Consider the following 17,247-nt stretch of genomic DNA (forward strand, 5'->3'; position numbering starts at 1 on the left):
GCTAATGGCATAGATAGTGGTGATGGTTTCACAATATATACTTATCTCCAAAGTCATCAGATTGTATAGATATTTACACCTTTATTGTTTACCTCAATAAATTTTTTTTTTAGAAGTTCAGTCCCTCAGTCATGTCTGACTTTGAGATCCCATGGACTGCAGCACCCCAAGCTTCCCTGTCCATCACCAACTCCTGGAGCTCGTTCAAACTGATGTCCATCGAGCTGGTGATGCCATCCAACCATCTCATCCTCTGTCATCCCCTTCTCCTCCTGCCCTCAATCTTTCCTAGCATCAGGGTCTTTTCCAACGAGTCAGTTCTTTGCACCAGGTGGCCAAAGGATTGGAGCTTCAGCTTCAGCATCAGTCCTTCCAATGAATATTCAGGACTGATTTCCTTTTGAATTGATTAAATCATCAGGCAAAGTCAGATTTGAGGCTCTGTCACGAATCTTAATTATGTATCTGCATATGTGTGTGCCTGTGTATGCAAATGTTTGCTGGGGGAGGGTAAGTTCTTAAAAGGTTAAGATTTTTACTGAACTTAAAAAAAAATTAAAGGGAAGAAATGTTTGGATAATCTTCCTCTTCATTGGGAATTTGGGTGGCATATAAAGCTGAAAGATCCAGGTTTGAGGTCAACCGGAAGAGGGTTCTCATTCTAACTGGCCACCTTCCAGCTGTGTGACCTTAGACAAGCTAATTAACGTCTCTGAGCCTTCTTGGGAATCTGGAAAATGGTGGTATTTAGTTTATGAGATAATTCTGAATGTTAAACAAGAGACTAGATATAAAGTTCTATTATATGGGAGGAACTCAGTAAATGTTCAACTCTTTCCCAGTATTTGGAACCTTATTGTAAATACTAGTATTATTTTTCTTAAATATGTCCTGATTTTTGTTGTTGTTGTTGTGTTTCAGTTCAATTCAGTTGAGTTGATCAGTCGTGTCTGACTCTTTGTGACCCCACGGACTGCACCTAGCCAGGCTTCTCTGTCCTTCACCAACTCTCGGAGCTTGCTCAAACTCATGTCCATTGAGTCAGTGATGCCATCCAACCATCTCATCCTCGGTCATCCCCTTCTCCTCCCACCTTCAATCTTTCCCAGCATCAGGGTCTTTTCCAGTGAGTCAGTTCTTCTCATCGGGTGGCCAAAATATTGGAGTTTCAGCTTCAGCATCAATCCTTCCAATGAATATTCAGGACTGATTTTCTTTGGGTGTGTTTACTGGTTTAGAATTTGGAGTTGGGGAGCATAACACATGTCATGTGTGGCTGCAAAGCCCTGTGTACCCTGAAGCCAAATGGTGGAATCTGGAGTCCTGGCTGCTCTGAGAATTTTCCTGCATTTTGGAATGGGTAGGGCTTCCCAGGTGACACTAGTGTTAAAGAACCCACCTGCCAATGCAGGAGACATAGGAGATGAGGGTTCAATCCCTGGGTTGGGAAGATACCCTGCAGGAGGGCATGGCAACCCACTCTAGTATTCTTGCCAGGAAAATCCCATGGACATAGGAAACTGGCAGGCTACAATCCACAGTGAAAGTGAAGTTGCTCAGTCATGTCCGACTCTTTTCGACCCCATAGACCCCATAGAGGAGCCCTACCAGGCTCCTCTGTCCATGGGATTTTCCAGGCAATAGTACTGGAGTGGATTGCCATTTCCTTCTGCAGGGGATCTTCCCAACCCAGGGTTTGAACCTGGGTCTTCCGCATTGTAGGCAGACGCTTTACCATCTGAGCTACCAGGGAAGTCAATAGGGTCAATCCATAGGGTCAATCCATAGGGTGGCAAAGAGTCTACTAAGCAACTGAGCATGCATGCAAAAGGCACTCAGAATCTTGCTAATGGTGTTGCCAGGCACCTACCTGGGCATGAATGAAAATGAGTCAAGCCTGAGCTCATCAGTGGCCTAACTTTATCCCCCAAAATCAATACAGATTTCCCCATATTACGTAACGCAGTATGTGCTTTCCTGAGAAGTTGGAGGTAAATCAATTTTTTTTTCCCCCAGTTCAGCTTGTCATCTGGTGCACTTCTGGTGTCAGCTCAGTATTGTACTGAGGCTCCAAAGGGGACACATACCACACACACATGATCTTGCTTTCAAGGCACCTACATTCTACCAAACCACACCATAAACGTGCCAAAGGAGCTTGCTAATGGCATCATGTGGGAGACCCTTTTATAAGGCAAAGAACCCTTTTAACACAGGAAGAATATGACCTAGTCCACATCCTGTTTACTTGTATATTTGTATCTGTCAATTTGGATTTTCATGGTAAAGGCCTTTTCTGACTCTGGAATGTGGCAAGCTGATAATGAATATTTGTTGACTAAATGCGCATAGTTTGAAATCAAGGCATACTCATATTTGATCATCACATCTGTGTACGGGTAGATAACTCATAAGGACTTTTTGCATATTTGCAGCTATTTGTTCCCATGAGAACCTTGCTGGGGAGGAAAAGCAGCCCATCTCACAGGTGAGACAATTTAAGCCTATAAAGAGCAACTGGCAGGCTTCCCTCGTGGCTCAGTGGTAAAGAATCTGCCTGCCAATGCCGTGGGGGCAACTATTGAACCTGTGATCTAGAGCCCGCAGGCAGCAACTACTGAGCCCGTGTATCGCAACTAGAGTAGTCCTCACTTGCTGCAACTATAGAAAAGCCCGCACAGCCAAAAATAAATAAATATAAATAAAATAAAATTTAAAAAAGCAACAGGCTTCCTCAAATCAGTATCTGAAAAGTCTGATGGAAGTTCAGTCCAGACTTGGCCAGCAGGAAAAGCCCAGCAATGAAGTGATGACAATTTTAGCTCACTTGTCCCCTTGGCTCTCTTGATTGCATGCCAAAGGGACAAGTCTGTCCTTCCAGACATCCAGGCTGGAGGCCCCTAAAACTTCCGCACACCCCCCCTTTTTTTCCCCATATCCTGTTTCCTTCTAGGGCTAGACATTCAACTCTTAACTCTGTGCCCTGTTCCCCATGCCCCTGCCTTGGCCCAGATGCCCTGTCCAGCATTTCAGGTCCTCCTTTTGGATAACCCTCTGCCCTTGAGTACATTTATTTGGTTGTCACTTAGTAAGCCCTCCCTTTATAACAGACACTGGGCTGGGGACAGGAGATACACAGCTAAATAAGACACGGTTCCTGCCCTCTGGGACATAGCTGAGTGGACAATGCCATGAAAAAAAGCTAGACGGAAGACTCAACAGTGCTTGAGATGACATTGACATCTGACAGCAGTGCAGGAGAAATCTGGGTGGGGTTTTGAAGGATGAATAGGAGTTCATCCTATTGGCAGGGGGGAGGGGGGAATTAGGAGAAAACATCACAGGCAAAAATGCAGATGTGTGAATTAGCAAGATGTGCTTAGGTTCCTACCAGGATCTGGCATAGGTAGGGTGCTGGTGAGGAGATAAGATAGATAAGGCTGGAAAGGGAAGTAGGGCCAGAAAAGAGGGTATTTTGATTTTATCTTCTGATGGCCTCTGCCAAGTTTTTAGGCCAGGGCCTGATGTGATCAAATTTAAATTTAAGAAAAAGTACTCTGATAGCTGTGTGGGGAATGGATTAAAGAGCTCAAGGCCACATTTGGTTTTGTGCACCATTGTAACTCCAGCATCTAGTAGATGCACTGGCAGAGTAGGTGCTTTTGTATGCTGAAAGGATGAATGAGTGACCCAGTTAGCAGCCTAGTGCAGAAAGCCAGGAGAAGGTCCTGAACTCAGATCATGAGAATGGCAAGGAGTGGATTGACATGGGAGAGGTACAGGGTTTGTATCAGACAGGAAAATGAAACCTAGGCCAGGAAGTTCAGTGGAAAAAATTAAATTGTGGAACTAGTTATAAAGGTATTAGATAAACAGAAACAAAAATAGAACAAAACAGGGTATGGTGGGCAGCCCGGAGATGAGCAACACATCATGAAGCAGCTTTCACTCTAGGGCTGGAGGGAGGAAATTGGTGTCTTTTGATTCCCAGGAGCAGAGTGCCTAGAGTAAGCTAGGACCACGAAGAGGCAGAGGGCACCACAGTTGGGTCCCCCCAGGAGGCAGACTCAGACAGAGATTAGAATGCAGGAGGTTTATTATGGAAACGCCTTTGGAAGGGGAAGGAAGGAATAGGGCAGGATGGAGAGAAGAGCCAGGCTGGAGGCAATCTCAGGGACGAACTCAGTGGACCCTAAATGGGTGGGCTGAAACTGGGATGCCCTTCAGAGTTGGCTCAAATTTGGGCAAGGAGGCTGGACCTGTTTACTCTACAATCACCTGTCATTGGACCTCCTGGGAATGGAGTGTGAACTTGAGCAAGGTAGCCCTACTTAGTCAAGGCAATTTCCAAAACTCCCAAAAGGCACTCTCAGCGCCCCCAGCGTAGAGGGTGGAGTGGGCATGGGTGGATAAATCCTTCAGTCCTGTAGGGAGATCTTGGCAGCACCTGGTGAGAGCCACACACAGGGGCTGGCTGAAGGCAGGTGGGGGTGGCTGGGCCACAGAGGAGGTGCAGCCAGGGCCCAGAGCAGCACCTTCCCATCTTCCTCCAGGGCCTCATTCTGGGCAGAATGGGCTGGAAGCCAGTGGGCAAGGGAGCATGAGAAAAAGTCTGTGCGGGGCAGCCCCAGGGAGCTGAGCAGGGATGGCCAGGGGATGTCTCTGAGAGCAAGCAGGACTAGGACTGGACCCAGTGATGACCCAGTAGGGGACAGAAAAAAAGGTGGATTCAAGGGGAAATGACTGCCAGGGATTCTGTCCCCAGGCATGATGGTGGCAATGCCTTTCTTTTAGAAGAGGCAGTGAAGCAGGTGCGCACCTTGGACAAAGAGGCTGATGGCCTTTGCTGAGTTTGCCATCCAAGTGATGATGCCCAGTGGGCAACTCAGTCAGTTTCAGTTTAGTTGCTCAGTTGTGTCTGACTCTTTGCGACCCCATGGACTGCAGCAAGCCAGGCTTCCCTGTCCATCACCAACTTCTGGAGCTTGTGCAAACTCATGCTTATCAAGTCCTGATGCTATCCAGCCATCTTATCCTCTGTTGTCCCCTTCTCTTGCCTTCATCTTTCCCAGCATCAGGGTCTTTTCCAATGAGTCAGTTCTTTATATCAGATGGCCAAAGTATTGGAATTTCAGCTTCAGCATCAGTGGGCAGCTCAGTGGATCTTAAATAACTGGCACAAAATGAACTTGAAAGAAGGAAAACCTCAGGTGGACTCTCTCTTGCTTACAAGATCAAGTGCAGCCTTCTGAGCAGGCATTGGAGATTTTCTCCGATGATTTCTGCAGGTTCAGCTCCACCCTTATAGCCAACCTCGCCTCTTCAACCTGATCCTTCGCCACATCCTGTCTTACCTGCCCCGCCCACCCTCCCACCTCCCCACCCCCTCACTCCATGCAAATCTTTTACAATCTCAAATATCCCCCCAGGTCAAATGCTTTCTAGATGGAATCCTACCTTACTCTACAAATTGTAATCTCTACTTTGAGTCCCCACAAATGCTTTAAGAGCTTGAATGCATTCAGTAGCGAATTTGACCACAGCAAGTAACTTAATCTTTGCAGGCTTCTCTGTGAAATGGGACAAAAATTAACTCTACTGGGTAGTTGTAAAACATCAGTGTGTCAAGCGCTAAGAACAGCGCCTGCCACGTTACAGAGTTCAATTAGTGTTAGCTATTGTTAATTTTCATCTTCTTAATCCTCAGCCTCTAGCTTAGGAGATGCTTCATTAGTGCTTGCTGAATGAATGGAGACAATATGGAAAAGGACTTATCCTTAGGGCTCGATCTGGTTTTAGAAAATAAAGCATTTAGCAGAAGTACAGAAGGGACTCTGATCAGTTATCTATGTTCTGTGTCCAGGGACTCCGAATTGACTGGTTCTCGAAAGAAAAGCGACAGCGTCTAGGTTATTTTTTCATGGAGCTCTGTGCAGGGTCTGACACATCTCGCGCTCACGCAAATCAGGTTGCACGAGTGCACGCACACGCCCCGGCAGGACTGCTTGGGTGTAGGCAGTATCACTATCTACCCGGTCACCAAGGAACCGGGTTAGCCCCGGGGCTCTAGACCCTGCTGCGCGTGTGGAGGCTGCGGAGGAGGCACGGGGAGGGGACAGGAATTCGGGGACGGCCACGTGGGCCCCTTCCGCCCTCTCCCCACATCCTTTGTTTCCCACCGGCCGCGGCTCAGGAAGCTCTTTCTGCGAGTCACCGCGAAGGGGCGGCCGGGGAGCCGGGAGAAGCTATTTCCGTGCAATCCGGGCGGGCGGCAGGCGCGGGAGGGGCGTGGAGGTGGAGGAGAGCAGAAGGCCTAGTGTTTGCTTTTATTTCATCCAACAGAAGGTTCTATTTGTGGAAGCGAACAGACGCTGGGGATTAGAGCTGGGAGGGGGCAGGAAAAGGAAAAAAAAAAAAAACCGTCACATACACTACCACGCATAGGTCTTCCCCGGAACTACCGCGTGGGGGTGAATGAGTGATTCTGGAATTCATCACCTTCTCTTTCCTCCCTTCCTCCGGCTACCGCCGGGTCTCGGCGACGCCTACAGCTCCAACCCGAGGTCTCCAGGCGCGGGGCGGCGAGGGGATCCCCCGGGGCAAAAGGAGTCACCCCGCGGCGGCACTGAGCGGCGGGTGCTGGAGAACTGGTGCGCGCGCCCGCGGTCCATTGTGCTCCGAGTGAATGAGGAGCGCGCACCAATCACCGGTCGCTTCACCTCCCGCGGCCCCTCCCCTCCCGCCCACTTCCCCGGGACCCTGACGTCACGGGAACTTTTCCTCCGCCTCCTCCCCCGGCTTCCAGCGCTGAGTCCACGGCCTGCGGGAGGGCGCGCGCCGCCTCCTGCCTAGACCAGCCTGTTGAGGGTTTGGGGGGAGCTGGGGGGAATGTGCGCGCGCGCCCTAGCGGGCTCAGAACTCACCACCTGCGCCGGAGCGCGCTCAGCCCCGAGCATCCCAGCCCTCGGGCCACCCCCCTCGCCCCCGCCGACCCAGCTCCACCTCCCCTTCCCGCCGCCCCCCCGCCCCTGTCCTCCCCCTCCACTTCGGTGACTGCTCGCCCGGCGGCAGGGCCGGAGTCGTCGCAGCCACCTCATTGCACAACCCGGCTTCCCAACTGTTTACACAGCCCGGCCTGTGAGTGTGTGTGTATACAGCGTGAGTCACCGGGAGGCGGAGGAGGTGGAGGAAAAGGAGAAGGAGGAGTGCACTGGCCGGGATCGGTGCGGCGCACACACTCACTCACACTCAGTCACTCTCTCCGAGAGCGTCTCGCTCGCGCACACTCACGCCGGGAGCCCAAGAGCGCGCCGGATTCCGAGCGCCGCGGAAAAGTTGCTTTGGCTTTCGCTACGAGACTTCTTGCTCTGGGAAGTGTGTTTGCTCCGTGGCTCCAGCGAGCCTGCGGAATCCTGTGCTCGCCGCTCTGAACCTCGGGAAGGCCGGCCGCCTCTCCCTCCCCGACTGTCGGCAGCTTCGACAACAATAGCGGCGGCTGCCGCCGTTCTGCGAGGCGCCGGGAGCAGGTACCCGCGAGGATCCGGAGACTGGAGCCGGCCTCCGCGCCGCTGACGCGCTGCCAGCGTGATCCCCGCGTGCACCAGGAGCGGCTCCAGCTTTGCCCCTAGTGGGGGCAGAACCAAGCTCCGTCTGCAAACTCCATCCCCCGGGCTGGAGTAAGTCGCGGCGCCCGTCGCGCCTTTCCGGGCGGATCCGAGGACTTATAAAGCAGGGGCCGCCCCGGCCCGGGTCGGGATGCGGGTCGGTCCCGTGCGCTCTGCCATGAACGGCGTCTCGCAGCCCCGCACTCCGGCCTTGTTGCTCGCCGCCGGCCGGGGCACCCCGGCCAAACGCCTGCTGGACGCGGACGACGCGGCGGCCGTGGCGGCCAAGTGCCCACGTCTCTCCGAGTGTTCGAGCCCCCCGGACTACCTCAGCCCCCCTGGCTCTCCCTGCAGCCCGCAGCCTCCGCCCGCCGCTCCAGGGGCCGGCGGCGGCTCCGGGAGCGCGCCGGGGCCCAGCCGCATCGCTGACTACCTGCTGCTACCCCTGGCTGAGCGCGAGCATGTGTCCCGGGCACTGTGCATCCACACCGGCCGCGAGCTGCGCTGCAAGGTACGCAACCGGGGGGCCGGGACCCGGCGGAGGTCGCGGGTGAGGGGGCACACGGTGGCAGGCAAAAGTGTTTGAGGTCTCGCCCGCCAGCGCCCGGGAGCCGAAGGTGCCGCCAGCGTTTGGGCTTGAGGCAAGGCGGTTAAGTGGATTTGAGCCCGGGAAGGCAGCATTTGACCAGGATCTCCTTACTGGGAATTGTGAGGTTCGGATGAAGTGGTATAATTCGAACTCGGCGGTCAAGAGGAAGTGCGGTGCTTAATTGCTTTATATCTATTAGATATTATTTTCTTAGCGCCCAGTTTAGTGCGTGGCGCTCCATATAAGTTGTGGAATTGAAATGGATCCCAGGGCCGTGCCATTCTCCTTTTCTCATTCTCCTCGGTCCCCCCGCCCCTCGTTCTGGAAGGGCGCCCTGCAGTGGGTGCCTGCTTGGAGCTTGGAGCAGCTGGCAGCTTTCTCGCCGGGGCTGCGAGGCACCCGGGCTCAGTTGTGGGTGGTCAGGGGGCGGGAGGTCCGTGTCGGGCGCAGATCTTGGGGATTCCGGCTGGAACCCGCGCTGGAACCGGAACTCTGTCTTTCCCAGAGAGCAGTCTGGGGTGGGGGGTGTGGGGGGTCTTCCAGCCAGGGCTGGGAGATTTGGCCGGAATGGAAATGTTGGAAAGCCCGCGCCGGCTAGGAACCCTCGCTTCCATTCATGTCTTGATTTTCCGGCCAGCGATTTTCCTTTGAACATAAGGGATGCCATCCAATTGGAGGAACGACTAGAAACAGGATTCCCCGCGCTCTCCTCCTGCGCCAGTAGACGCAGAACATTCCCACAGTCCATCTACCTTTTGCAAGCTGGACACCCCGGTCTCAGACATTTCTGATAATCCCCTGGGCTGCTCCTTTTCACCTGAAAGATAGGTTCACCCTTCAGTTAAAGTCACTCTTGGGTTTTCTGCAACTCACCTGACCCCCCAACTTCCCTGGGCTCGCTGCTGCCATCTACTGGCCGGCCCGAATGAAAACTCAGATGCATGATCAAGCCCAGTTTTAAAGGGGGGGAAATTCTTTTCTTCTGGGTCGCTGGGGCTAAGAGCTCTTTTGGGAGGAGTAAGAGTGTGGGCTAGGGGTGGGAGGAGGGGGGCAGTGGAGAGATTTCTTCGAGCTGGTGACAGAGCAGCCAGGCCTCAGAGGTGGGGTGGGTCTGGTCATTGTGCAACCCCTTCCAGTTCCTCTGAGCAGATAATAGCCGAATCCAGATGGTGACAGTACGTGTGTCACCGTTTCCAGTTGAGTCTAGGATATGAGTAACCGGACTAAACAAAAGGCCCTTAAAGAGACCAGTCAGCTTCTTAGAGGAGATGCTACTGGTGTCCTGGGTGAAGGTGGGGGTGGGAATGTGTCGGGGGGTGCGGGTGGGGGGGGCGGGGAGGGAGATAAATAAACGAATCCCTCCTGTGGGAATGTTACCTCAAGACTGCTTATACCTGAGTCAGCCCAGGCAGGTTGCTTAGGGCTGTGTTGACAGACTTGGAGTCATTTGTTCCTTCCCGGTAATGACAGAGCTGCGTGTTCTCCAGCCCCTTGCTTCCACTTGGAAGCTGCATAGTCACCATCTTCTCTGCCCTTCCTGGTCTGCAGGAGGTCATGTCTTTCCAGGGACTGCTCCTGCAGATAACAGAGGGACCTCCATCAGCCCCTTCGCACCCGCCAGTGAGCAAGGCCACAGAGGGTGGAGACTTCAGGGCTTAGCTCTGGAGCTTGTGGAAGGCTATACAGAGAAACCATCCATATGGTGGCTCTTTGGATATTTGCTAGCCCAGAGCCCTAGATGCTTCTGGTTTGGGGGTGTTAGGGGTAGCTGCAACTGCATAAAGTGGAGTTGAAGAGCTAATGGGGGTGTGTGCATGCATGCTAAGTCACTTCAGTCATGTCCGGCTCTTTGCAATCCCCTGGACTGTAGCCCGCCAGACTCCTCTGTCCATGGGATTTCCCAGGCAAGAATACTGGAGCGGGTTGCCTTGTCCTCCTTCAGGGGATCTTCCCGACCCAGGGATAGACCCCCATCACTTATGTCTCCTGCGTTGACAGAAGGGTTCTTTACCATTAGTACCACCTGGGAAGTCCCATGTCAACCAGAGTTCCCACATTGAGAATTGCAGCCCAGCTGCTGGAAGGCAGTCTCTGCTTCTCTAGCCTCCTAAGTGGGTCCACTTCTCTCTGCAGGTGTTTCCCATTAAACACTACCAGGACAAAATCCGGCCTTACATCCAGCTGCCATCACATAGGAATATCACGGGCATCGTGGAGGTGATCCTTGGGGAAACAAAGGCCTACGTCTTCTTTGAGAGGGACTTTGGGGACATGCACTCCTATGTGCGCAGCCGGAAGAGGTTGCGGGAAGAGGAGGCCGCCCGGCTCTTCAAGCAGATTGTCTCTGCCGTCGCCCACTGCCACCAGTCAGCCATTGTGCTGGGGGACCTGAAGCTTAGGAAGTTTGTCTTCTCCACCGAAGAGAGGTGAGCGGCCTCCACAACCTCTCCTGTGCCTTTTGGAGCCGAAACGAGGGTGCAGGTTGAGCAGTTAGGGGTGGTGTGTTGGCTCAGAACAACATCAAGGGCTCAGTTGTCCCAGAGTCAGTCTTGAGAAGTCCTCTCGCCTCAGGAGCCAAGGCCACAGCTGGGTTTCCTGCACTCTTGTGGATGTGGCCTGGGGACACCTCGGTGCATTTGTGGGATGTCACGTGAGGACAGGTTACCCTCCCCACTTCCACCCCGGGATCAGGTTTATTCCCCATTGTTGTCAGAAAGGTCAGTTCTTCTCCGGTACAAATGTCAGCCTGCCCTTCACAGCATCGATTCCTAGAGGACATTTTAAAATCCTTGTTTATACTGAGTGCCTTTTTTTTGGTACCTAGGAAGTGTCACAGAACTGGTCAGACTGTCGTATTTGCAGAAACCTCTCCCTTTCCTTCACCCCACACTTCTATTCTGTGTCATGCTTGGCCCCCAATATTTTCTCCACTTTGTCAAGTGACTTTTTAGGCGTTTTGTTTGGATACATCTTCAGAAAATAGCCACTGTTGAATAAGAAATGGAAGCCAGATGGAATTGGTTGCTAAATATAGATCATGGCTTACCTCATAAAAGAACAAGATGAGCCTGATAAGACAATAATGAGACATTAAGATTCAGAGTTGAGGTTTCAGACAAGAGAAGTCAGGAAGCTGCAGAAGGTAAACCTTACCTGGTTTTAGGAGGTGGGCCACATCCCTTGTGGAAAGATTAAGAGCAGTACCACTGTCCAGTTGCACAGGTGGGTGTGCACTCTCCTGCTGTAGCTGTGCCATTTTAGCCTTAACTCCAGATCCTATGAAATGTACACGGTTGTTGCCAGAAAACCTGGCTTTGTGTCTGACCTTGCAAGAGTTATTGGAACATACTGATTAGCAAAGAAAAGCAAAGTGTTGGCAATGAAGAAGTTTCCAGTTCCTGGAACACTCTCCTTTGATATGGTGATGTATTTTCTGAAACATGCCTTACACACCTCCTTGCTTACTTTTGAAATCCACCATTGCACAGGCGAATGTCATGTGCGTGGAGTTTGGCAACCCGAGGGTTAAGCAATGGCAGGCTGACGCTAGCCCTGTAAGCAGCACAGGTGCAGGGTTTTAGTACTACAGGAACCAATCAGCGACAGGCGGTGTGGGTTGAGTCATATTTTCCGTTTACAGAACCAATGGGTATTTTACATAACGACGAGGGAGGTCAGGCTGAGGACATACTGAAGTTAGCACATGTATACTACACTCCAGGGAACAGGAAGGCAGGAAGGAAAAAAAAAAAAAAAACAACTAGACCTTTAAGAGGAAAAGGAATTGACCCAGTAGCCTGTACCAAATAATTGCATCCTTCTCAACCAACGATTTACTGAAACAGGGCTAGTTCAGAGAAACTTGGGGCGGGGGGACACAGTGGCCACCAGATATTGGAGGCTCCCCACGTGGCTCTGGGCTTTGGGGGAGCCCAGGAGGCTTGAGTGGCTGGATCTGAACAGGGAGGTGCCTGCAGCTTCACCTGAGAGCCTTGACTGAAGATGTTTCAGATTGGTTGTTACCTGAACACATGAATCTCTATCTGGGTAAACGAGCTCAGGTGGTGCTATGCCATCCTAGGGGGTGTGTGTGTGTTTGTGTATTTGTGTGTGTGTGCATGTATACATGTACATGGGCATTTTAGGCATCCTGCATCTTTCAAACCCACCAGCTGCTTTCTTTGTCTTCTTGTCTTGGCATTCTTTGCAATTAAATATCCCAATATACGTAATTAACATTCCTCATACTTTTCCTGAGTCTAGGCCATTGTGGGCTTGGGCTCAGGTGGACAGAATTCTCTGTGTGTGTGTGTATCAGTGTGGACAGGAGTGCTGACAATCCGTGTACAATATCAGTGACCTTGGGCTCCAGGTTCTGTAATGTTCTGTATTGCCAAGCATCAGTCCTAGTGACCCTGGCAGTCAGTTGGCATGATAAGAGATAAGATCGGCTTGTAGGATGCTCTGGCTCTCCCTGAAGCAGTAGGATAAACTGTTCTTCCCTGGCAGCTTTTGGAGAAATGTCAGCATTCTCCTGACACAGACTCCCACTGCTGCAACGTGCACTTAGTAGATTGTGTAACCTCTATTAGGATATTTCTTCTAAGCTCTAGCATCATGAATAGTATTTGGGGCTTTGCATCATACCCTCCACCCCAGGTGCTCTCTCAATAGTTTGCTAATTTTTATTGCAGTTTGTATTGGTTTGTGAAATCTGGAGTCCTCCTGGGTAGGTTGCAAGGCAGTGCTTACTGGATGAAGGGGTAACTGGCATTCCTTGGGCCTTTGTGTTGAGTGCCTGTGGGCCCTATTATTGGGAAGGAAGGCCTTGTTTTTCATAGCAGCTGGATCTGGAAGTAATGGCTTGTTTCATGTCTTCTACAGAACCCAGCTCAGACTGGAAAGTCTTGAAGATACACACATAATCAAGGGAGAAGATGATGCTTTGTCAGACAAACACGGCTGCCCAGCCTATGTGAGCCCTGAGATTCTGAACACCACGGGGACCTACTCCGGAAAGGCAGCGGACGTTTGGAGCCTTGGGGTGATGCTCTACACCCTTTTGGTGGGGCGCTACCCCTTCCATGACTCAGACCCCAGTGCCCTTTTCTCCAAAATCCGACGTGGACAGTTCTGCATTCCTGACCACATTTCTCCCAAAGCCAGGTGCCTCATTCGCAGCCTCCTGAGACGGGAGCCTTCGGAGAGACTCACTGCCCCAGAGATCTTACTCCATCCCTGGTTTGAGTCTGTCTTGGAACCTGGGTACGTCGACTCAGAAGTAGGAACTTCCGACCAGATTGTTCCAGAGTACCAGGAGGACAGTGACATCAGTTCCTTCTTCTGCTAATCCCCAAACCTCAGAAACCTCATAATTCTCACACATGGCATTTTCCATTTCTAAAGATGGACAGGCCTTTCGGCGTGAGGCCAACCAGACAGGTGATGGCGTGGAGACTGTGGGTGCTGAATTCAGCATGGCGCCCCTTCTTTCTCACCTTCCGGATGCGTGACTGAGGAGGTGAGCAGCGTACACTCTGATTGGCTGCCCTACAGAGTTGTTTTCCTCAGTGAACCTTCGCCAACTATCCCTTTGTTGGATTTGGGGGGTTCCACCTCTTTTCTGGGTGGCACGGAGTATGAATATCCTGCAGCGTGTGATGGAGTGAAATGAACTTGAACACTCTAAAGGGAGAGGAAATGAATCACACAATGGCATTTTGGGCAATAACTATATTTTTAACAGGGTGACAGATTACCTGGGCCAATAAACCTGCCATCTTCAAACTGGTCCTTGGTAGCCAGGCTTTCGCTACCCCCAGCTTCTCTGATTGGAAAATTGTTTTTTCCTGGTTTGGTTTAACACTCGCCCTTTCTTCATGTTTTTGGAGCAGACTGTTTTCAGGGGCATAGAAACTTGCCTGAACCATGAACCCAGAATCATCTCTCCTCTGTGTCCTGCCAAGACCCCATTTGCACTAAAGCCTTCTTTCTGACCTTGAAATGAGCCCCTTCCCCTTTCACTATAAAAGCACTTACCAGCTAATGGTGGAAGAGTATCACAAAAGATTCAAGCTCCTGGCTGTTTCAGAACTCTGAGCTCAGACAGAGAGACTGGAGACTTTTAAAAAGAATTTGAGCACTTGGAAACCATTAGCTGTTTTGGTTCCCCTCAAATATGTTAGCATTTATCCTTTCCTTTTTTCCCCCAAGACCATCTCAGGGTGGAGCATTTTGTCTAGGAGGAGAAAGAAAAGAAGATTCCTCTCTCCCAAGAGCAAGTTTTTGTGCTTCAGAGAAAGTAAATTTTGGATAGTCTTAGACGGCTCTCAGACTAACTTCCAGAATTAGTCTTTAACCACCCCCATGGGTCTGGTCTGCAGTTTTGCATGACAGGTTGTTAATATTTCATCTGTGGTGTGGTTTATGAATGCATCTGTTTCATCGGTATATGGAGTGAAATAGCAAGCCCCAAATCTTTAAGGTCGGAAGGGACTTTAAAAGGCATCTAGTCCAACTTCTTTCCTTTCTCTACCACCTCCCAATGTAGAAATCCCCGTACCCCACCGTACCCCCCAAATTCTTTCACAGGTGGGACTCCAGCCTCTGTTTGAATGCTTCCAGAGATGGGAACTCACTACCTACGGAAGATAGAACTTAGAAACTGCCACTTGCATTAAAAAAACAGATGAAATATCAGTAAATGTCTCAGACAGTACTGAAATCCGGTGGTTAAACGGGTAAACCAAACATACTGTATTCTGAGAAATGGCACAAAAGCAGGCAGTCACCTTTAAGGGCTACGCCTTAGGCAAACTACTAACATGCATTGTGAGAATACCGTGTATACCTCACGTACTGTGTGCTCTGTACATACAACGTACCTTTTCTACATTCAATGTCGTTTTCACTCTGACACTTGTTCGTCGTTCTGTGTCTGTCTGAATAACCTGCGTGTCTAAGACCACGTGAAATGTGAATGATCATTGGCAATATTACCTTGACAGAATCATGGGACTTGGAGAAGGAGGACAGAGACCTCTGTCGCACTAACGCTCTCGTGGTTGCTTGAATGTTGTATCTGTGATACATGACCCGGCTAAGGACTCTGGGTTTGCTGGGGCTTGGAAACACTAGACCCTTCCTGTACATGTGTATATATGTTGAGACGGCCATTTCTGACTTGTAGAGAGATTTTAATAAATCTGGTTTCGTAAATAGGCGCAGTGACTTCTTTGGAGTCCAGTCCCCCGTTACCTGGTGTAGTTTCATGCTGTGGATGCAAAGGTCGCTGGCTTCGGGCCTGGAATCTCAATGGGGAGATGAAGAAGTAAACAGCTGATGATTATATATGACCTTTGACAAAGCTGAACCCATTCACTTTTTCCATTGAAGTAGACAAATTCATTTTGATGGGTGAGACCAATTTGGTGAATCAGGCTGATGAGGGCTATGAGTTGAATTTAAGAGTTGAGAAACATTTGAAGAGGCACATAGATGAAAAAGTCTTGAGTTGTAAGAATCCCTCTGGCTTATGGTCTTTCACAGACCCTTGAGAATTTGATGAAAACTATGGACGCTTCTCAGAAAAACATCCATGTGTATCCAACAGAATTCTGTTGTAATTTCAGAGGTCCACATCCATCCCTGAAGGTATCACCAGGCCTCCTGTTGAGAGCCCAACTCCACCCTTTCCTCCCCCATTAGACTTAATTAAATTAGTTGAGGCCTTTTTTTTTTTTTCTGTAAATGTAAAAGTGGAACTAATAGGAAAGCTAAAAGCAACATTATTTTGAATCACAAATACAGAAATTGGAGTTGATTAGGTATAAAACTTCACTATGACAACAAAATCTAGTCTAAATGAAGTCAGTTGGCATCCAGAGTGATTTTTTAAAAGTTTGTAAAGTGTAACACATATACAGAAAACACAGGAGTGGGTGGCTCTGAATTTTCACAAACCAAACATACTGGTCTAACCTGAGTCAGGTCAAGAAAAAAGAAACATGGCTAGGACCCCAGAATCTCCCTCCTACCCACTTCAGTCCCACCTGGCATCCCTCCAGGGGATACCACCATGAAAGTGAATGTGTTACGTCTGACCCTACAACCCCATGGACGGTAGCCAGCCAGGCTCCTCTGTCCATGGGGTTCTCCAGGTAAGAATACTGCAGGGAGTAGCCATTCCCTTCTCCAGGGGAATCTTCCTAACCCAGGGATTGAACCTGGGTCTCCTACATTGCAGGTGGATTCTTACCATCTGAGCCATCAGGGAAGCTATGGGACAGAAATTAAATTCCAGATTCTAATGGTAAAAGTTAGAATAACCATTAAGCCATACACTCTGGGCTTAAACGAAAAGGCAAACAGAAATTACAGATGACACAACTGCCTTTTCCTAGGACTCAGGCTGAGATCACCCAGGAAAGGAGACCTATGACACCAAAGTTGCAACTCAGGCCTCATGACCCAGGAACTTGAGAAATGGAAAAAGCACGAAGCAAAGAACAGGCAAATGCCTGAGTAGTTAAAAAACGAGGAAGCTGGGAGTTGAACTAGGGTCATTCCATGAATAAGATCCTTAAACCCCGAAGTTTGTGGATCCTCAGAACATACAGTGCAACTTCTCCCTGCCCTGACAAACCCAGGCGAGGATCAGCACGACTCCTTGGGCACACAGAAGGCTAACACTTTGGAGTTCACCAGGCTTTTTAATCTAAGGATTTTGAAACACTTTGCAAGCAATTAAGGTTACAACACCTCTTTGTACTGTTGTTACATGAACCAAGTGGAGGGAAATATGGATCAGGATTAGCTGGGATGACATGTGATGCCACAAATCCAGAAATTTAATCTCTCCAAAGATTGAAACAAATCTGGGGCAATCATAGCCAGTTATCAATACATTATAGAAGATTGGAAGGAGAGTGTGCCACGCAATGGTTAAAAAGCTGATCGCTTTTATTTTCCTTTACATCCTTAATGTAAATCACTCAAGTGACATTTCAGTAACTGTTTTTTCATATCATACTAGAAGTTTCTCTCTCCCCTGTT

General features: G+C 50.1%; 1 protein-coding gene, 1 long non-coding RNA gene and 1 other non-coding gene across 3 annotated transcripts; 1 reads left to right on the plus strand and 2 right to left on the minus strand.

Annotated features, from left to right (window-relative positions):
• Nucleotides 1,682–1,753, minus strand: TRNAC-ACA. Its single transcript has one exon. It is a non-coding gene; the product is annotated as a tRNA-Cys (tRNA).
• On the minus strand, nt 6,312–6,729 carry LOC108637499. Its single transcript, XR_001919104.1, has 2 exons — nt 6,499–6,729; nt 6,312–6,384 (listed from the first exon to the last, which is right to left on the minus strand). It is a non-coding gene; the product is annotated as an uncharacterized LOC108637499 (long non-coding RNA).
• TRIB1 (tribbles pseudokinase 1) lies at nt 7,037–15,413 on the plus strand. Its single transcript, XM_018058560.1, has 3 exons — nt 7,037–8,115; nt 10,327–10,619; nt 13,078–15,413. The coding sequence occupies exons 1-3, from the start codon at nt 7,756–7,758 to the stop codon at nt 13,541–13,543; spliced, it is 1,119 nt and encodes a 372-aa protein (XP_017914049.1). The 5' UTR covers nt 7,037–7,755; the 3' UTR covers nt 13,544–15,413.

Source organism: Capra hircus, chromosome 14 (assembly GCF_001704415.2).
Source record: "Capra hircus breed San Clemente chromosome 14, ASM170441v1, whole genome shotgun sequence".
Classification (NCBI taxonomy): domain Eukaryota; kingdom Metazoa; phylum Chordata; class Mammalia; order Artiodactyla; family Bovidae; genus Capra; species Capra hircus.